This window comes from Xenopus laevis, chromosome 6L (genome assembly GCF_017654675.1).
Source record: "Xenopus laevis strain J_2021 chromosome 6L, Xenopus_laevis_v10.1, whole genome shotgun sequence".
Lineage (NCBI taxonomy): Eukaryota > Metazoa > Chordata > Amphibia > Anura > Pipidae > Xenopus > Xenopus laevis.
In genome coordinates, this window is record NC_054381.1 from 46140375 (window position 1) to 46159975 (window position 19601).

The window sequence follows — 19601 nt, forward strand, 5'->3', positions numbered from 1 at the left end:
AGGAATGACTGTACCCGGCTTGGTACTATAGTTGCTTCTGATACGGAGTAGTGGTAGTTTGCAGCTAGGGTGCAAAAATATAATGTATAATAGAGTGCAGTGTATGGAAATTAAAAGGAGCTAAAACCCTCATTAAACCAGGTCCTCAGTCTCAGGCTCATAGGTTGCACTAGCAATTTTGTATGTGACTAACTGAATAATTTACTTGAATCAATTTCCCAGCAGATCACTGCAACCAAAGAATTTACTTTTTTGCTGCATCCAATCAAGCTCCAAAAAGTACTCTTTTTCCTGATTTTTCAGTCCTGAAAAGACTCCTTCTGGTTAAACGTAAGCCTTCTCTATTGTAGTCTATATGATTCTTGCCTTTAATGGCAACTGCTAACAACAAATGCATCATATTATAGGTCCTTGGTGAGGCCTCATCTGGAGTATGCAGTTCAGTTTTGGACTCCAGTCCTTAAGAGGGATATAAATGAGCTGGAGAGAGTGCAGAGACGTGCAACTAAATTGGTTAGAGGGACGGAAGACTTAAATTATGAGGGTAGACTGTCAAGGTTGGGGTTGTTTTCTCTGGAAAAAAGGCGCTTGCGAGGGGACATGATTACACTTTACAAGTACATTAGAGGACATTATAGACAAATAGCAGGGGACCTTTTTACCCATAAAGTGGACCACCGTACCAGAGGCCACCCCTTTAGACTAGAAGAAAAGAACTTTCATTTGAAGCAACGTAGAGGGTTCTTCACAGTCAGGACAGTGAGGTTGTGGAATGCACTGCCGGGTGATGTTGTGATGGCTGATTCAGTTAATGTCTTTAAGAATGGCTTGGATGATTTTTTGGACAGACATAATATCCAAGGCTATTGTGATACTAAACTCTATAGTTAGTATAGGTATGGGTATATAGAATTTTAATTAAAAGTAGGGAGGGGTGTGTGTATGGATGATGGGTTTTCATTTGGAGGGGTTGAACTTGATGGACTTTGTCTTTTTTCAACCCAATTTAACTATGTAACTATGTAACTATGTAACTATATTGTCCATATATATTCTATATTCTTTATCTGATCCACTCAAGAAAATCAGAGTATTTTTCTGTTTACTCAGGGCAAATGCGAAGAAAAGAACAATAAACACAGTTCTTTTTATGAGAAGCGCTGCCATCCTCTACTAGAGTTTTCAAACTCAATGGGATTATAGTCATTTGAATCATTTTTTAAGTGGCTCGAACAAAAAGCAATCAAATCTTTCATTCCAATATATTTAAACATCCAAACTCTGCCCAAAGGTACAAATAAGTATGTGTCAATAAAAATATGTACAGGAATATCTATAGTAATAAGTCAAATCAACTGAGCTAGCTGTATTTTTCTTTATTCCTTGAAGACTTTTCGCTAGTCTTCTGACTGGCTTTCTCAATTGAGAATGTCCTGTACAAAAATATTTATGGTTATATATACCCTGGAATCTTACTCCAATTAGCATAATCTGTTTAGTAAAACCAGCATAGGGTCAGAGACCTCATGAAGTTAGGTGTTGATGGTATTAGTATGATTGGAGCTATGAGGTGTTATTAAACCGTCCAGGTAGTGGTGCTAAAACAACAATGTATGTGGGAGACAATAGATGCCGCACTCCCGCTTCCTATCAAGCTTGGTTTTTGTGTTTTCACATATAACGCTTCTTTTGAACCAATCCTCCTCCCTGTCCAGGATGCGAACTTGGCAATCTTCAAGCGTGTGTCCTTTTTCCTTTAGATGTATGTACACAGCCCTTACAGGAGCTGGCTCTCCTGTGCCATAACTTTGTGTAGTGGTTGTTTGGTTTCTCCCACGTATAAGTCTGAGCATTCCTCGCTGCACTGCATACACAATGTTACTCTTCTTATGCTTTGGTATTGAGTCTTTTGGGTGAACCAGTTGTTGCCTCAGTGTGTAGCTGGGTTTAAAGCAGACTGGCATGCGGTGTTTATTAAAGATCCTTCTAAGTTTTTCAGACATCAGAAACCCTAGAAATTTATGGAAGGAGAAAGAACACCACCAAAACTACCAGTGCAGGTGGAAAGCAGGACAGATGAAAGAACTTGGTCCTCCCAAATATTTCTGGGGTGTCTGAAAAACTTAGAAGGATATTTAATAAACACCGCATCCCAGTCTGCTTTGACCTGGATGAATGAGAACAGTCACAGACATGTACAGGTATTGGACCTGTTATCCAGACTGCCCGGGACCTGGGGTTTTCCAGATAAGGGAACTATACATAATTTGGATCACCATACCTTAAGTCTGAAAAAAATATTTAAACTTTTAATAAACCCAATAGGATTGGCTTCCCACCAAAAAGGATTAATTATATCTTGGTTGGGATCAAGTACAAAGTACTGTTTTGTTATTACAGAGAAAAAGGAAGTATGTTTTAAAATTTAAAATTATTTGCATAAAATTAAGTCTATCAGACACAACCTTCCCATAATTTGTAGCTTTATGGATAATGGGTTTTTCGGCTAATTGCCCTACTGCTTATAAGCCAGTCAGAGTTGAAAGAGAGGTAAAAGTGAATGGATGCAAGGTTCAGTGTTAATAGACAGGCAAGCTACATTTCTGTCAATAATTAATGTAATAAAACTGTCCACACAAACAACAACAAATTTGTTCTTCAGTGATGACGAAGATTCCTTAATAAACAGTAGCTGAAATTGGGATATCCAGCCCATGGGCAATATTAACAGAAATATAGAAAACTGGCCACATGGTCACAATGCACCTATTCAAAAGATTAGCCGGGTGGCTACGCTATAAGGTCTGCTTGTTTGACAAGGTCACAAAATAGCGGATGTTTCCCCTGACCTGAACTGGGTGATATTGGATTACAAAGACTGAATGTGAGCTGTTGAATCAAGGATTGCATCAATGAGCCAATGTGGTCCTCAATTCAATGAGAAAATCAACATTTGGCCGATTTTTACCCAGATATTGGCTGGATGGGCCCATCAATGGCCCCATATACAAGCAAATAAGCTGCTGAAACAGTTTTGTGGGCCCCCGAAAACTAGACCACACAGGAAGAAAAGAGGAAGAAACAAAATTGAGAATGAAACCCAAGAGTAATATCCATAAGCAGTCTGGAGCAATAGCAGAGTTAGGGTCAAACCCCAATGGTTTAGCCAAAAGGATAGATAGGGTCAGCATATTTATTAGAAGTCATCTGTGACTTATAACATACTATTAAGAGTAATAGAGATGAATAATAATAAAAAAATATTTTCTGTGGACAAACAAATGCACTAGAAGAACTAAAACCCAATTCCTGATACTGCAGCAATCTGTGGTTCTAGTCGTTTAGATCTCCTTTTTTCTTCATATATCAAGGAGTACAAGACAGAGCATAACTGCACACATTACATGTTTATAGAAGTGGTCTATGTCCATAAACAAATTTGCATTTTGCAAAACAGATTTTTCCATAAAGGCATCAGTGGCGACTCTGTATAGGGGGTTTCCAATGTAATACTTTAGTTTAGGGGAAGAAATCCAAGAAAAAGTGACAGCTTTGTTAAAAAAAAATTGCTACTTACTTAACACACTGCATAAAAGCACCTTTAAATCCTTTATTCCTGTTCACTAACAGCACTTTAGAAACTACACCCGCAACAAAAATTATGCCATCCAATGAAATAAAAGAAGCAAAGTTTTGTCAACAGCCTGTAGGCTTACAAAATTGAACCTGTTCTTTATATGCCTATGTTCATTTAGCCCACCAAGCAGTCTTTATTAAAGCATACGCATCAGGCAGTCAAAGTTCATTAATACCATTTATGTAATCTGTGCAGTTTCAATTAACTCAGCAAGACATCCTACTACATGATAAGAGTCTCATTAATTCAATAAAATCCCATAACTATTAACAATATGGTCTATGTTAAACGGGGTGTCACCTAGTACAAAATAATAGCCTTAACAGCTTGTGAGGAAACTTTAGTTTTTCTTTCCTTTTCAATGTTATCAAGTTAAATATTCATTCCTTATGCAGAAAGGTGTTATTTCTCTGTAAGGCATCTTTAAGATATCAAACCCAGGCAGGGGGTAATTAAGCTGTTTTAATTCTTACCCAGTAATAATATTACTTTCTAGTTCAGTAAATGACAGACTTTGTTGAAAATTATACGCGGTTTCTCACTTCAATGCTTGACATGCCTGGGGTGTATTCACTTAACACTGTGGGAATGGACACCGCTGAATAATTACAACCATGAAAATTTATATTAAAAACTGCTCATCGTTAATTTTTATTTAGCTTAACAATTCTTTTTTTTCCACATTGTTGTTAACATAGCTAGGAAATATGCATTTCCTAACTTGTTTATTGCTTAGTTAGAGTAATTTGATTTCACAAACTTCTTTAGTATCTTTTCCCCCATGTTCTCTGTTGAAAAGGAATATGGAGAAAACGACATTAACTTGAAAATTAGCCTCTGCTAGCAGGCTCCCTAGGTTTCTCTACGGCTTTGATGGTTGTGAATTGCAAAACATTCAATGAAGACTTATACTAATTCTGTGCTTGCTACTTTTCTATATATAATGAGCCATTTATTTTGTGCAAGATTATTAGACCATTTGCCTGTGTGTGTTCCAGAATACCCAGTTCAAGCATTACAATGGTTTGGCAAGACAAGACCTAAACCAATAATGCCAAGAATGTAGGCAGTTAACTCTGCATCTCCCATCTGACAGGCTGCCAAATCTGATAGACAATAAACGCAAGCAATGGTAGGACGAGCGCTTTCATAAACTAGTTACTCACTAGGTCAGTATTCCCCAAACTGTAGGGCTACCTGACCCTCCCGGAGGCTCATATTGGTGAATGGGAAGTGGCCCATAGGAAAGGATAGATTTTGAGGACCAATTCCGACCAATTACTGGTTACAGAGAGGATACATACCTTACAATCTAAGGTCCCTGTCAAATTGACACACACTATTTTATCAGTCGGTTAACCTGCCTGTATGTTTTTGGAGTGTGGGAGGAAACCATTGCAGACTTGTATGTTATTTTGTATAATATATAGCTTACCTGTTTATACAGTAAATGTTCATTTTCTCTTGCGTAGCAAAAAAGGATGTCAGTAAGCAAATTTCTTACATATTCCTGCTGAAAGAACTGCATCTCAGGGAATCTAAACGGACATAAATAGTACATATCCATAAATATAGAGACGATCCACAACAAAGCTCAATAAAGTAAACACTTAAGTAATGTGTGGCACATCAACTGGCAGTACACCCCTTTGTTCAGCATGACTTTATTGAATGGGGCTTGTGCTGAACATACTTTTTGCCTTTTGTTTTAATCATGAAAAATCAGTTTTTTGTTAAATTTTTAGTTATACAGGGCAAACAGGGCAAGCAAAGCTACTTCATATTTGGTCCCTGCAAGGTAGATAATTATCTTATCATTATTTCATCCCCTCCCTTCCTTCATCTTTTGTTGTTATTTCTTTTTATCAGAAGTCTATAATGCAGGTGGATTATCTGTGCACTGGTAGGCTACCACTCTTATTTTTTAAAGCGGTTATCAACCTTTGATTAACTTTTAGAGTGTGATATTCTGATATAATTTGCAATTGGTTTTTGAGTTATTTAGGTTTTTATTCAGAAGACCTCTTTGCTGTTTAGCAATCTGGTTGCTAGGGTCCAAATTACCCTAGCAACCATTCCCTGATTTGAATAAGAGACTGGAATATGAATAGGAGAGAGTCTGAATAAATAGATGAGTAATATAAAGCAGCAATAACAATAAATGTGTATTTTTGCAGAGCATTTGTTATAGATGGGTTCAGTGACCCCCCATTTGAAAGCTAGAAAGAGTGAGAAAACGGCATATAATAAAAAAAAATATAAAAAATAAAGAATACCATTTAAAAATGTTTCTTAGAATTGACCATTCTCTAACATACTAAAAGTTAACTTAAAGGTGATCCATCCCTTTAAAATGCATGGCATATCCCGGGTAACCAGTATCATGATCACCATTTTGCAACCTTTATCATACAATTACTACACTACTATAAAGCATAGGCTATTTTCCTTCCACCTGACAGCGTACACACAGTGACTTTAGTTTGTTTTTTGAAGAAAAGGCACAGTGACAACAAAATGAGATTCTGGCTTAATACAGGGCTGCGCTATAAATAAATAAAAAAAAATAAGAGCTCTGATATATTGTTGGAGAAGTAGTTCTGGGACTAAAAAGGAAAAGAAGATCTTCAATACATACGTTCTTTTGACATCTTGCTCAATCATTGCTCTAAGTTCTTTATCCTGGAAAAACTTATTCCATAGGCTCTACAAAGTAAATACAACCATAATATTAGAAAAAGCCCCACATATAATTCCCAGAAACTGCTGCTCCATTAATAATGCCAGAAACCTCTTTGAAACACCCTTGTCTATAAGCTTCACCACTTGACATAAGATCCTAATACATAACCAGCTTCTATCAGATTGGAGCTCAGTAGTTGGTATGGTATATAGGACCGAGACACGGTTGGCCAATACTACAATATAAGTTTGAGTAAGTCTTCCATCTTGTTCAGTACCATCTCTCTGAGTCACATTTTATATATGCTGTAGTCACAGGAGTTACCAGTTTACATGGAAAACTGTTTAATTGTGTATTTTTTTCAAAAGTTATGTAAAATAAGTTTCTAACTAACAAATTATCATATGTATATTATGCCACTTTAATGTCCAATGATAGTAATAGAAACATTTGGCTCTTTTTCTTGTACCTTTAAATAACCACAAATGTAAATGACATTATGGTGTACACAGTCCTACATAATATCTCATAAACTCACACTGCAACTCAATCATCCACTCCTGGTATACATTCCTAAAAAGCAATTTATTTATCATTTTATTAAAATAAAAGTGGAGCTAAAGCCTATTAGACTAGACTTGATGTACATTATGCATATTGTCATGGAGACAATTTGTATAAAAGGTACTGCATCACAAAAGGTTTTGGTTCTTATTAAAATAAGAAACATCTCTATTCAAAATAATCCACTAAATTTCAGCAGAAATTTACTTAATCTGCCTTTAATATATTTTAAAGTTGTTTCTGTATTAAAATGTATATTTGTGCGTTCAGCCTAACATTATTCCCCTGGCTGCAACCAACACACTCATGCTGTTTCACTTGTGTTGTTGATTCCAGCATGAGCTTTGAGCTGTGTGTATATATATATATATATATATATATATATATATATATATATATATATATATATATATATATATATATATATATATATATATATATATCTTTCATATGCTGCTCAGCAATACCCCAGTGAGTGCAATATTTATAATCACAAAAACATCCATAAATGCATGCGTTCCTCGCAGCAAACACAACCAACACACAGACACTCAACAAGTCACACATTTATCCACAGAAAATTAGTCTTTGTGTGAATATTTCATTCCATTTTCTAGGAGAGACAAACATTACATTCACTTTAATATATCTGCATTTCAAATTCAGAGCCCTTCTGCCATTAATCACAAATTATCAGCATAAGACATATGATACCAAGTAAGTAGTGGTAATGAAAAAGCCTACTTACCCCTTCATCCTGTGACAAGGGATTATTTATAATTAAGTCTTGCTGGCCAGCAGCTTTTCGAGGATTTGTAATATGCTAAAATTAACAACAAAAATGTTATTGTATTTTTTCCTAAACAAATATTTTATGAAGTACATTGAGCACTTATGAAATATCACTTACTATTTCTTTAATCTTTTCATACAGTGTTCTTAACTCCTCCGTTTTACTTATCCATTGGCTTCTGTCTTGGGGTAAAACATTTAGAAACAGCTGCCAATAGAGATGAACATGCGTTAGAAAGAGGCTTAGAAAAGGACACTTATTATCAAGGGAAGCTACAAATAAAAAATGAAAATAAATGCACATCGTTGGTAAAGACTACATGATGCAAAAAAAATTATAATGTGAGAGGCACGGAAAGGGATATCTTTACACATTGCTAACATTCACAAAAATAATACACAGAAGAAACATTTGCATAATCTAAGAAAATGTGAATTTCTAATACATTAATACAGAAATGTAACACTTATTTGTAAATGCAGTTCGTAATAAAAGCAGTATATATCTGTTTCTATCCTACTCGTTCTACTGAAACATTGTATCGATAGTCAGCTCTTCTCCAACCAAGACTCCATTATGGACAACCCCTTGCATGTTCTGTGATTAAGAGGACATGCATTGTGGAAATCTTGGCAGGAGGCCGAGTTGTCATCACAAAGCATTGTGTTCTTTACTACTTAGTAGTAGTATGGCTGCACCTCAGGGGGAAAAGCTATTAGCCACTGCTACCCTTGATTCTGGGCGGTAATGGCCACCTAAGTTATTTGACCATGCCCCTATGTGCCATTCCAAGCCAGATTCCAATAAAACGAAACAATAAAAACAAACAATTAAAAAAGAAATAAAACACGTCTATGCCCGTACCTGCCCAGAACCCAACAAGCCAGAATCATACAATAGAGTCTGTCTGGGGCCCCTACTGAAATACAGGATTCCCACCCACCCACCCACAACTTGTTTTAGGCTGGAGAAGAGCTGATTTCTTCTATGTGGTTTCTGTAATCCAGCAAAGGGTGAAGATAATAGAAAGGCTTTCAACTGCTTCCAACGTCAATTATATTTATACATACCACCTTTAAAAACATTGAATATTTTTAAGAAATGCTATAATTCCATTTTTTGCATGGACTCTCTTTAAGGGAAGACAAAAATCCTGAAGATTTTTGCAGTGGTTTACACTACAAGGATATATGAGTTAAGGTTTATTCTTTATCTACATGCAGTAGCTTTATAGCAAAATGTCATTGTCACATGTTCTGCAGCTGTGTGCGTGTATATGGGGGGCAGAGTTAAATTAAATACTTTTTGCACAATATAAACATAACAAAGATATGGCTATTGGGATAGGACACAACGTGAGCTTTGGCAGAAATAATGTTTTCTGGTACAAAACCAAATAGCCTTTTCAAACTACATGTTAGATTCTTATATAGCACCTGGTGCGGCTATTGAATTTGCAAAATAAAACTATCAACATATTTTGACAGCAGGTTTCACACCAAATTAATAGCACATATATATATTACTGTCTGCAGATAAAGTGAGTGGCTGTAACATTCTATTATAATCCAGCAAAATTGTTGACAAAAGCTTAAAATTCTTTTAATTAACATTGATGTTTTTTTTATTCCATATACTAAAGAAGATTGGAACCTGTTAGAAATAAACCACTTCCTGGTTCTGTCAGCAAAGTAGAAACTGATTAAACAAATCCCCAGTCCAACCCTTTGTATAATGTGTTGCTCCTTATTTTAAAATCTGTATCTTAGCAAAGGGAAGGGTCTGTTTATTCAGGGTTTCTTTTCTTCATTTGAAAAATTACCCTATTTACAGATGGAGAGGGTGTAGTGAGTTCAATTAAAAACATTCTCCATTAGTGCATTATAATGGCAAATAATTAGAAAAACACAGAATTTTACATTTTTCGATCACAATTTATATTTATCAAGCTTATTTTTTCCAAAGGTGTATTTAGGTTTATACTGCCCCTCTAAAAAAGCTTTCATAAAAGGATTTATTTTGAAATAATTTGGCTGCTTTGTTATCTTGTCTTTTCCCCTCTTCTTGTGATGTGGATTATCCCTGAATGCATCATTTGTACAATAAAGAAGGATTAAAAAAAGGATCATCACTGCATTTTGATATTGAACTAACAGGTATTGTTATTACATTATGGCTCTCATGCAGACAATACATGCAGTTGAAACAAAATGATATTTGCAGCTGCCCGGGTAACTTTTATGTAATATTCTATAAGTAAATAGCAAATGGAGGGGATGAGTTAACCTCATAAGATTGCTATTGCACTTCAAGTTTCCCTCCTATTTCCATTTTCTGTTACAAGCTAGCATATTAATTACAATAAAACTGAATTGTGACTTTACCAATATGTATCCTTCCCTCTAAATAATTTTATGGTATTCATTTCCTATAATTACTGTAGGAAGTCAGAATGTTATATTGCACTCCGGTCACCTGTTCTGCAGAGTTAGGTACTTGTGGCCAATAAATTTGCTTTTAAGAAATGTTAGAGTACAGAAAATGAGAAGATTAACACATATTTATTAGATAAACATAGGGTTTTAATTATTATGATTTGTTAATGCTACTGGAATATGCAATATGAAAGCTTTATTGGGTACATTTATTTGTTTATGAAGTCTAATTTTACATCTGATCGAAGCATTAAAAGGACAGTATAATCAAAAAAAAAAAAGTTTGTACTTGAGCAGGAAACCAATGTGCAATGTTTAGAAAAGAAGTCACTACGGGGAAAATTTTAAGTCAATTCAGAAAATATTTCCACTCTAATAAATTAGGTGACCCTTTCCTTTCTTACAGAGCAGAAGTCATCTACTGTTAAGGTTGAAATTCTAGTTAGCTATGCAATTCACTAGTCTCACTGTCCTGCCTTGGTAGAGGATTTTGAGGCCAACAAAGATAATTATTACATAAAAAACAGAAAAGTTTAGTAAAGCAAATTAAATAGCTACACAGCAAATTGAGGAGAGATGTTAGGGATGGATATGTATGGAGCAAACTTTCTGGACAACCTGGGGAGCAATACAAGAGGGAGAGGAGCATTATGAATCTAAAACAGATTGCAGTAACTGAGGTTTTTATATTTAGGTTATATGAAGTTTGTTGTCAGGACACTACACTCTTAACTGTGTCGTGTTTTCCAGGTCCAGAGTGTAGTACAGCGAATAGCTTATTGGGAGAAGTTGCAAAGACAAGGTAAGGGGACATTCTCAAGAATGATTTCAGAAAGCTGTAGAGAAGGATTGTAACTTTGTAAGTTAAAGATTTGTGTCTTGTTCCTAAAGTTTAGGTGACCCAGTGATCTTGCTGTGGGCCCAATGACAAGTCAATCCACTTCTCTTAAGTTCACGTAGGAGATAAATAATATAATTTAAATTAGCAAATAGATCCCAGTATAAACAGTTGATGTTACTCTATAATAAGTAGTTCATAAAACTAGCTCAGTTATGTACATTGTCAATTAATTGGTGATTAGTTTGCCTTGAGTCTAAACAGTACATACCTACATATGTGCCTGTCCCTATCAAGATGATCTGATTGCTTGTTATTCAAGCTACATAAGCTTCTATATAAGTTATAGAAGTTACATAAACTACATAAGTTTAAACATATGTTTAAAAGTAAGTTATATAATTTTGAACTACCTGGCCGGATTTCCTTCCTCTGGTCAAAATTTGACTCAGCCCAGTCCCACACCCCAACAATACCCACACCCTGATGTCACCCTGAATAATACTGTGAAAATAAGGCAAGATAAGGACCTGGCCATAGCACAAGAAAATGGGGGCGGAGAGGTGAAATAGCATGAATGGCAAAGGTAATCATAATGCACATGTAAACAATATACAGACTACTACCAGTAGAAAATATATGTTCACTAATGCAAGAAGATGGACTGATAAAATGGACGAGAGCCTTATTTAGTTCACTTTAAAATTAACTTTTAATATGCTATAAAACCAAGGTAGCCAATGTTAATTTTCAATTTGTCCTATTTATAATATTTGGTGGTTCTGAATTATTTACATGCTCGCTGAGCTGTAGTAGAGATATAAGCAATAAAAATATGAATCATGATAAAACTGAAGGCTTTGCAGGGAATTTTTTTTTGGCTGCTAGGCTTAGTGACCCTATCAACGATATAGCATTTTCGGATGCAGGCCAGAAAGAGCCACAGAATAGAAAGCCGGCACTGGCTGAAAAGCTTTTGGGGACATTTCCTTTTTAAATAATGTCACAAGTGCCCTTATCCCAAGAAATAAATAGACATTTAGGGCGGTACAAAGCCATATTTTTTTCAGGTAAAATTAAAAACTTAATCATACTGTAAAATGATTTCTATGAAAATGAATAACTTAATATTAAGCTTTACCCCAGCAAAGGTATGATAACCCCTTATTATGACATCCTTTGAATGTCTGATGACATGTTATCTGGTGTGGTTGTTGTTACCCTGAGCCTGCTCACCCAATCACCAGACATTCCCTGGGGTCCAGAGCTCTGCAGTTTTGCTGTATTTAAATACAACAGCAATGGTGAAACCAACCTTTGACTCTTCATTTTGGTGGGCATTAGCTAAAAGTCATTCCATTTCATAGAACATTTAAACATGCATACTATGTAATCATTTAAAAAAACAAAATTTAAGGATTATGGGAAAACAGCTTAGCTTGATCTTACCATAAGGGTAACATGAGGGTGAGCAATGCAAGATTTGTCAGCATATCAATATTTCTACTTTCCCTTTAATTAAGAGTATACTGTATTTGTGTTGGTATCCCTTTATGGATTGTGAAACCCCAATGTTTTTGTACTCCCCCTCCCCCTCTTTTTTTTTAATTACCATAGGGCTTAAAAGCAGCTCAGCTTGATTACCAAAATATCCTGCACATAATAATAAAGGAGTGTGAAACAGAAGATCTAGTCGTCTGGAAAATCCTGTGACTGCATCAGTAATCTTCAGGCGCATCAGGTAAAATGTTGATACACCGCAACCGCAAACTATAAATAAATATTTTCTACTTACCTTCCAGCAAACACTCCGGAACCTGCTGCTTCTCAGCTGTCCATTAATCCCTTTCAGACGTATTGTTGCCAAATAATTGTTGTTTACAAAGAGTTCCTCCCATTCCTTGCTACAAACAGAAAGGTATTACATTTAAGAAAACATATTAAAGCAGCAGACTCTCTTTAACAAACAAATTGAATGCAAACATCATTTTTAAATAGTAAATTCATTTTTTTTTTTTTTTAAAGTCTTCACAATGATTTTATTCAAGTACAGTTTTGAAACGCATGGTTGTCTTTTTGGACACATTTCTTCTGTGGGTTTAATGAATATGTAGATCGCTATAATTATGCCAGCTACTGAAATTCATAATGCCTATGGAGGCTATTCCATTTTCGAGAAAATGTTGGTACTGCAGTTCAGTGAATAAACAAGAAAAATGAATATTAATACGAGCGCGACGGTATTTCTGCTCACAGATATAGACACACCGACAGAATTATCTGAGAGCAACTCAAGCTAATAACTATTAGCTTCTCAGTAAAATATTTGCTTAAATGAACCTTCCTTTTCTCCTTAATGGCAGACTGGGCTGTTAAACATAATAGAGGACTGCATTATTTAACTTTTAGTGCTATTTACCACTGGAACCACTTGCACTTATTTCTACATGAACGGCTTTAAATTTTTAACAGGTGCTGGCAAATTTAAATAAAAAAGCATCAAAAATTGTTAAAGCTTCTCTGTATAAACTGTTAAAAGCCAAGCTTGAGCACCTTGCGGTACCTATGGCTGACTAGATAAACAAGCCAAATATGCCTCCCAGGCACAGAGACACAAGGGGCCTAACACCTGTGCCTCATTAATATACAAGTAAATCTGCTCTTCTGGGAAATGATTGGAAATTAATTGTCCCAAACCATTTGCAGAGTTTGAACAAAAGAATTAGACTTATATTCTTTTCCGTCTTCCTTTCAGTTAAATGCCAGAAATGACATATCAACAGCTTGACAGAGCACAGTGACAAAGCCCAAGCCAACTCATATTTGTTTCCTGTTTTCGTGAACGTATGGAACAAAAATCCAAGGTCATTGGTTAAACCTGAACACAGGAACAACAGCAAAAACGTTTTTTTTTTAAAATGTTTTCCAGCTGCTGAAGTTTTTTCTTAAAGTAGTGCTTGCTTGATATTAGAAATACCTACCTTTGCAAAAATATAAGAATCTAGATATTGCTATTTTATATGAAAATTAATTGATTAAAAGAAGAAACAGGTATCCAGAAACCCGTTATCCAGAAATCCAGAAAAGCCGTCTCCCTTAGTCTCCATTTTATCAAATGAATCCAAATTTTTAGAAATGATTTCCTTTTTCTCTGTAATAATAAAAAACAGTACCTTGTACAGGTATGGGACCTGTTATCCAGAATGCTCAGGACATGGAGTTTTCCGGATAACAGATCTTTCCGTAATTTGGATCTGCATACCTTAAGTCTACTAAAAATAATGTAAACTTTTACTAAACCCAAACCCAGGATTTTCTGCCATCAATATTGATTTATTCAGCTTACCGTCAATTACAAGCTACTGTTTTATTATTACAGAGAAAAATTAAATCATTTTAAAAAATTTGCATAACTTTTATAAAATGGAGCCTATGGGAGACAGCCTTTCCGTAATTGGAAGCTTTCTGGATAACGGGTTTCCGGATAATGGATACTTGTACTTGATCCAAGCTAAGATATAATTAATCCATATTAGAAGCAACACCAGCCTATTAAGTTAATTTAATGTTTTCATGATTTCCTAGTAGACTTAAGGTATGAAGATCCAAATTACAGAAAGGTCCTTCATCCAGGTTCCAGGTCCCAAGCATTCTGGATAACAGATACCATACCTTGCTAATCAACCCATGAAATGAATGTGTTAGACCATGCTCAAAGTCTGACCCATGTCTTTCTCCCAGAAAATTTTCTAAAGGCAATTCTTTATTATAAATGTTACAATGGTCTCTCTGAACTGAACAACATATATCAATATTGTGTTATAGTTAAGGGGCTGAACATAATTAGCATTTCAATAAATATGATATATGCATTTTATGAATATATACTAAAAACAAATGAAAATGATTATAATTAAGCTGTAACCAGTTTTCTTGTTTAAGGTAAGTGGTGACAGTGGTGTTCAAGAATTAGGAATTGTTCTATTAAATACTTAATTAACCTACCTAAGATTAGTTCTGGGACGATTTACTAAAATGTACACTTAATCAAATAGAAACGTGGAAACATGGAAGATACCGTTAAAACTTTGAGAACAGTTATAACCAATTGAATGCATTTAATTATGACTCCTACCAACATATTGTAGCTAAACAGAATCTTCAGTGATTTAGACATTTGAAGGAACCAAAGGACTCTTCTGTTGTTCTGTTCAGTTTTTCATTTTTCTCTATAAATGCTTCATTTGATTAGTACAATTTCATGTTTATGATAAGGGCTGAATGCTATAGTAAATAGCTATAAAGCCTTCTCCAAATCCTTATTATATTTGTAGGGTACCCATGTGTTTAATTTTCCCTATGAGCTCAGGAAGTCCTGGTTATGTTACCTATGGAGAGGAGTTTACCTAACTGACCCTGGGAAGCTATGACAAGTAAGTTCCTGTTACGGAGCCTGGGAGAAGAAAGCCCCAGAAAAGAGATTGGGCCAAAAGGCAGCCAACCCCTTATTGAAATTGGGGAGAAGGGACCCCTTGAATGTGATATTTGATAGTGACAGTAAAGCTGCTTTCATAGCAAATGAGTTTTCAGGAGAGCTTAACAAGGGCTGCACATGGTTCCAGTGATGACTGATAGACTGCAGGGAGCTTTTGCCTAAAATGATTGAACAGAAATTGCCACTATACAAAGCAAAGCAGGGCAAACTCCCACACCCAGTAAAAACAGCTACATGTGTATGAGAGCACTTCATTATAACTATTATGCAAATTAATAAATCCAACTTGTTTAGTATATAATTTTTGCACAATTGCTGGTAGACTGAGAATTAAAATAGGCCCTGGCATTTCAGGTAAACAGAGGCCCAATCAGCCCACACAGAGGCCCAAACAGCCCCCATCAGCCCACTAAATACTGACTTTTTATGGCACCTTATAGCAGATTGCCAGTCCAGGCCTGCTGGTAGGATGGTATAACTACAAATAAGAATAAGCTTTACTGTCTTTTTATGCTGACCGTACACGTCAGTGAGCGATGGGTCTGTTGGCCAAGTATCTGTGTTCCAATGTTGTATTCTTTTCATATAATCTTACAAAAGAAAGTGAACTATACATCTTTGTCAAACAATAGTTATGGATTATCATACTTAATTACAGCAATGCACCTTTCATGTTCTTTATATTCACAAATATATGGTTATGAGTGTTTGAGCATTTAGTTACAGAGGGCACACCCACCTTAGACATCTGTTCTATCCAGTATTGAAACATAAAATATCTAAAATATTGATGATAAACATTTCTTGCCAGTATTGCTATGCTGGACTGTGTATGCTCTCTAGACAGACAACAGCAGATGGAACGTTAGGACATGACAACATTTCTACTATTTTCAATTCAATCTAGCGGTAATGTAGCTTGATTACACGGGTCCCAAATGTGCTGCTGAAGACAATGTAAGGAGACATAAATTATGGCAATATAGTAGGTTAAAAGAAAGTTGCAAAGGTTTTTATTGTCCCTTTAATTAAAAGAATGCACTATACCACTTTTGAATAAGATTGATGCTTATTTCCTAATTTTTTTTAAGGCATTGCAGTTATTACTAAGTGCTGCTTCGAAGTAGCAGAAAGATGCAGCTTTTCCATTAATAGAAGTACAGCCAGCATTGGAAGCAGAGACAGTTATTGTATGTAAAGAGTATCTGGTATACTTTGCCATAGCCCAACATCTTTAATGTACTGATGCTAGTTGAATTGAAAGGTTTTTTTCTTGCTTGGCTTCACTGGCTTGTATCAATTAGGGCCACAGGTAATAATACTTTTTGACATTTCAAAAAAAATGTTGATAAAAGAAAAACTAACATTTGAAAAATTATTTGAGAAATAAGTTGTCAATATTTAAAAAAAAACACACACAAAAGCAAAAGAACAAAATAAAACAAACAAGTTTTTATGAATCTGAGAAAAATGTGTCATATAGGGAATACATTTTGTAGTTTAAATGAGAAACGGGGGGAAAACTTTATTTAATGATCTGCCCCAAATGTAATTTTGCTATTCTAATCAGGATATAATGCATAGGTTCCTAAACTATGTTCTCTCTATGGAGACGAGGCAAAGCCTGTAGGTGAATTAGGTGTGAAATTTTGGATAAATATTTATTACAACACTGAATCACACATGGCTTAAACCATTTAGTATAGTCAGGGCAGAGATGTCTTTATACATTACCAAGTGGAAATTTGGGATCTTTAACTTTATTGAAATGAAGTATAACAATGCATTCAGCTATGCAATCACAGGCTGCAACTCTACAGTCCATCACAATATTCCTCTAAAGTGCAACTAAGAATTAGCATAGAGCGTGCAGAGCAATCCCTTTCACAATTAAGTGGATTGTGAGTATACTTTTCTTAGGGCTCTTACAGACGAGCCTTTTTACCTGTGCTCCCCTGCGTTCCGTTTTTCTGCATTCAGCCGCAGGGGAGCGAATGGAATAGACGCATTACATTTTTTCCAATGGGGCTGTACTCACACAGGCGCATGTAGGCGCCGAACGCAGGTTGAGACGCAACATGCTGCATTTTTCCTGCATTCTGCGCCTACACGCACCTGTGTAATGCGTCTATTCCTGCTCTCCCCTGCGGCTGAACGCAGAAAAACGGAACGCAGGGGAGCGCAGGTAAAAACGCTAGTCTGTAAGAGCCCTTAGACTTAGGAGCAAGATTTTACACAAGCACACTTAGGGGCCTATTTATCATGCTGTGTATAAAGTGGAGTGAAGCATTGCCGGTGATGTTGCCCAGAGCAACCAATCAAGATCTGATTGGCTTCTATGGGCAACATCACCCGTAATGTTTCACTCCCCTTTTTACACAGGATGATAAAAGGACCCTTTACTGTCATAGGGGAGATTTATTACATTGTGTAAAAAATGGCGGAACAATACACCACACATCGCCAGGCATCACAATGTTTAAAAAAAATGTAATTGTTTTAACATGCTTTTTTATTTGAGCCATTTCCGTTGGAATACAAGGGTTTGAAGTGGTGTAAAATAACGGCGTTAAATCTGGTGTTCGCATGGAGTAAAATATAACACCTTGATAAATTCGGCATTTATGTCACACAGCTTTTTACACTAGGGAATTTCATTTTACAAATCGTATAAAATATACCCCATAGTGTTGCGTCACAGAGCTCTCTAATTTCCATTTAACCTACGACAGAGAGTAATGTTGTTACTGTGATGTTTGTACAGCAGGCAGTGCACAGGTCTAGTATAGCGATTCAAGCCTGTCATGTATGTACCATGTATGTATGTATGTATGCTTCCTCAAATGCAACAAATACGTAATAAAACACATTTTATTTAAAGAAGAAGGAAAGCTTCAATCACTGGGGAGGAGGGCTTTTGCTAAATGTAAGGCTTTATAAATGTAAGGCTCTATAAATGTTGGTGTCCTTGTAATAATCTACCATTCATAGTGTACAGAATGTTAGACAATGACCCATTATTTTATGATAGCTTATTTCTTGTCCATTCTATTGTTCAGGTCATGCTTTTTACTTATAAGATGCCAAAGATATTGCTGACTTAAAGGCTAGACATTTAAATTGAGTTTCAAATATTCCATTGATTTTATTAGAAGATTTGAAGTGCTTTTTGTTGCTGTAATTTGCAGGATTTTCTCAGGGCGCAGGAATATGTTGGACTAGGCGAACACTGTGTAAAGCTTAACTGTAACATGAAATTTAACACAATGTTATCATGTATTTTGATTATTTACAGGATAGGATAGTTTTTTTTAGATGTCACCCCTAAATGGGTGAAGACCGAGTGGAATGATGGTATTTGATAAAATTACTGCTAATGCTCAAGCAAAATTTCTTACACTGAACTCAGATTAACCAAATCAAAATCTTTCTTAAATAATTTCAAATATGAGAAACATCAAAATGTGTACAAGAGAATCAGGTAGTTCACATCAAACAAGCTTACTGACCAAGCACGGGTAGCAGGGCAAGGCAGACTTATACAGGTATGAGACCTGTTATTCCGGAAAACTATTACCATAAAGCTATGAAGACCATCTTCCATAGACTCCATTTTAAACAATTTAACATTTTGTAACATTCCTTTTTCTCTGTAATGATAGAACAGTACCTTGTACTTACTAAATCCTAACTTAGGCATAATGAATTCTTACTGGAGGTAAAACAATCCTACTGGCTTTATTGAATGTTTAAATTATTTTTTAGTAGACCTTAAGTATGGCGATCTAAATTATAGAAAGGCCCCTTGTTTGGGAAATCCCAGGTCCTGGGGATTCTGGATAACAGGCCCTATACCTGTACAAATCCTTAATTAAGCCATTACCTGCAGAAGGTTATAAAAAGGAGGTGGAAACGGGAAGTTTGTCACAAAGACAATCCCAAAAGCCCAAAGTGGCTCAACAATCAATTACTGGACAGACCTGAGTCCAGAAGATACTGTAAAACATACATATTATAAAATACTTGTAACATGAACTGTAGCTACGGCATTCTTTTGACCTTGAGTTTGTACAAAATGAAATGATACGAAATGATCTAATTTTCTGAGTTGCCGATTTTCCCTGCTGTGTGTGGTCAATTTAAAACATCTGTAAGC

The 19601-nt window shown here is 35.6% G+C and overlaps 1 protein-coding gene across 3 annotated transcripts in view; it reads right to left on the minus strand.

Annotated features, from left to right (window-relative positions):
* The window catches only part of tbc1d5.L (TBC1 domain family member 5 L homeolog), a 286202-nt gene that overhangs the window by 118554 nt on the left and 148047 nt on the right, over positions 1-19601 (minus strand). For all 3 annotated transcript variants that reach the window (XM_018266425.2, XM_041565417.1, NM_001091614.1), the window contains 5 exon segments: positions 12746-12854; positions 7795-7884; positions 7633-7707; positions 6276-6343; positions 5073-5175 (listed from right to left, as the gene is read on the minus strand). In XM_018266425.2, the coding sequence (XP_018121914.1) occupies positions 5073-5175; positions 6276-6343; positions 7633-7707; positions 7795-7884; positions 12746-12854 (445 nt within the window).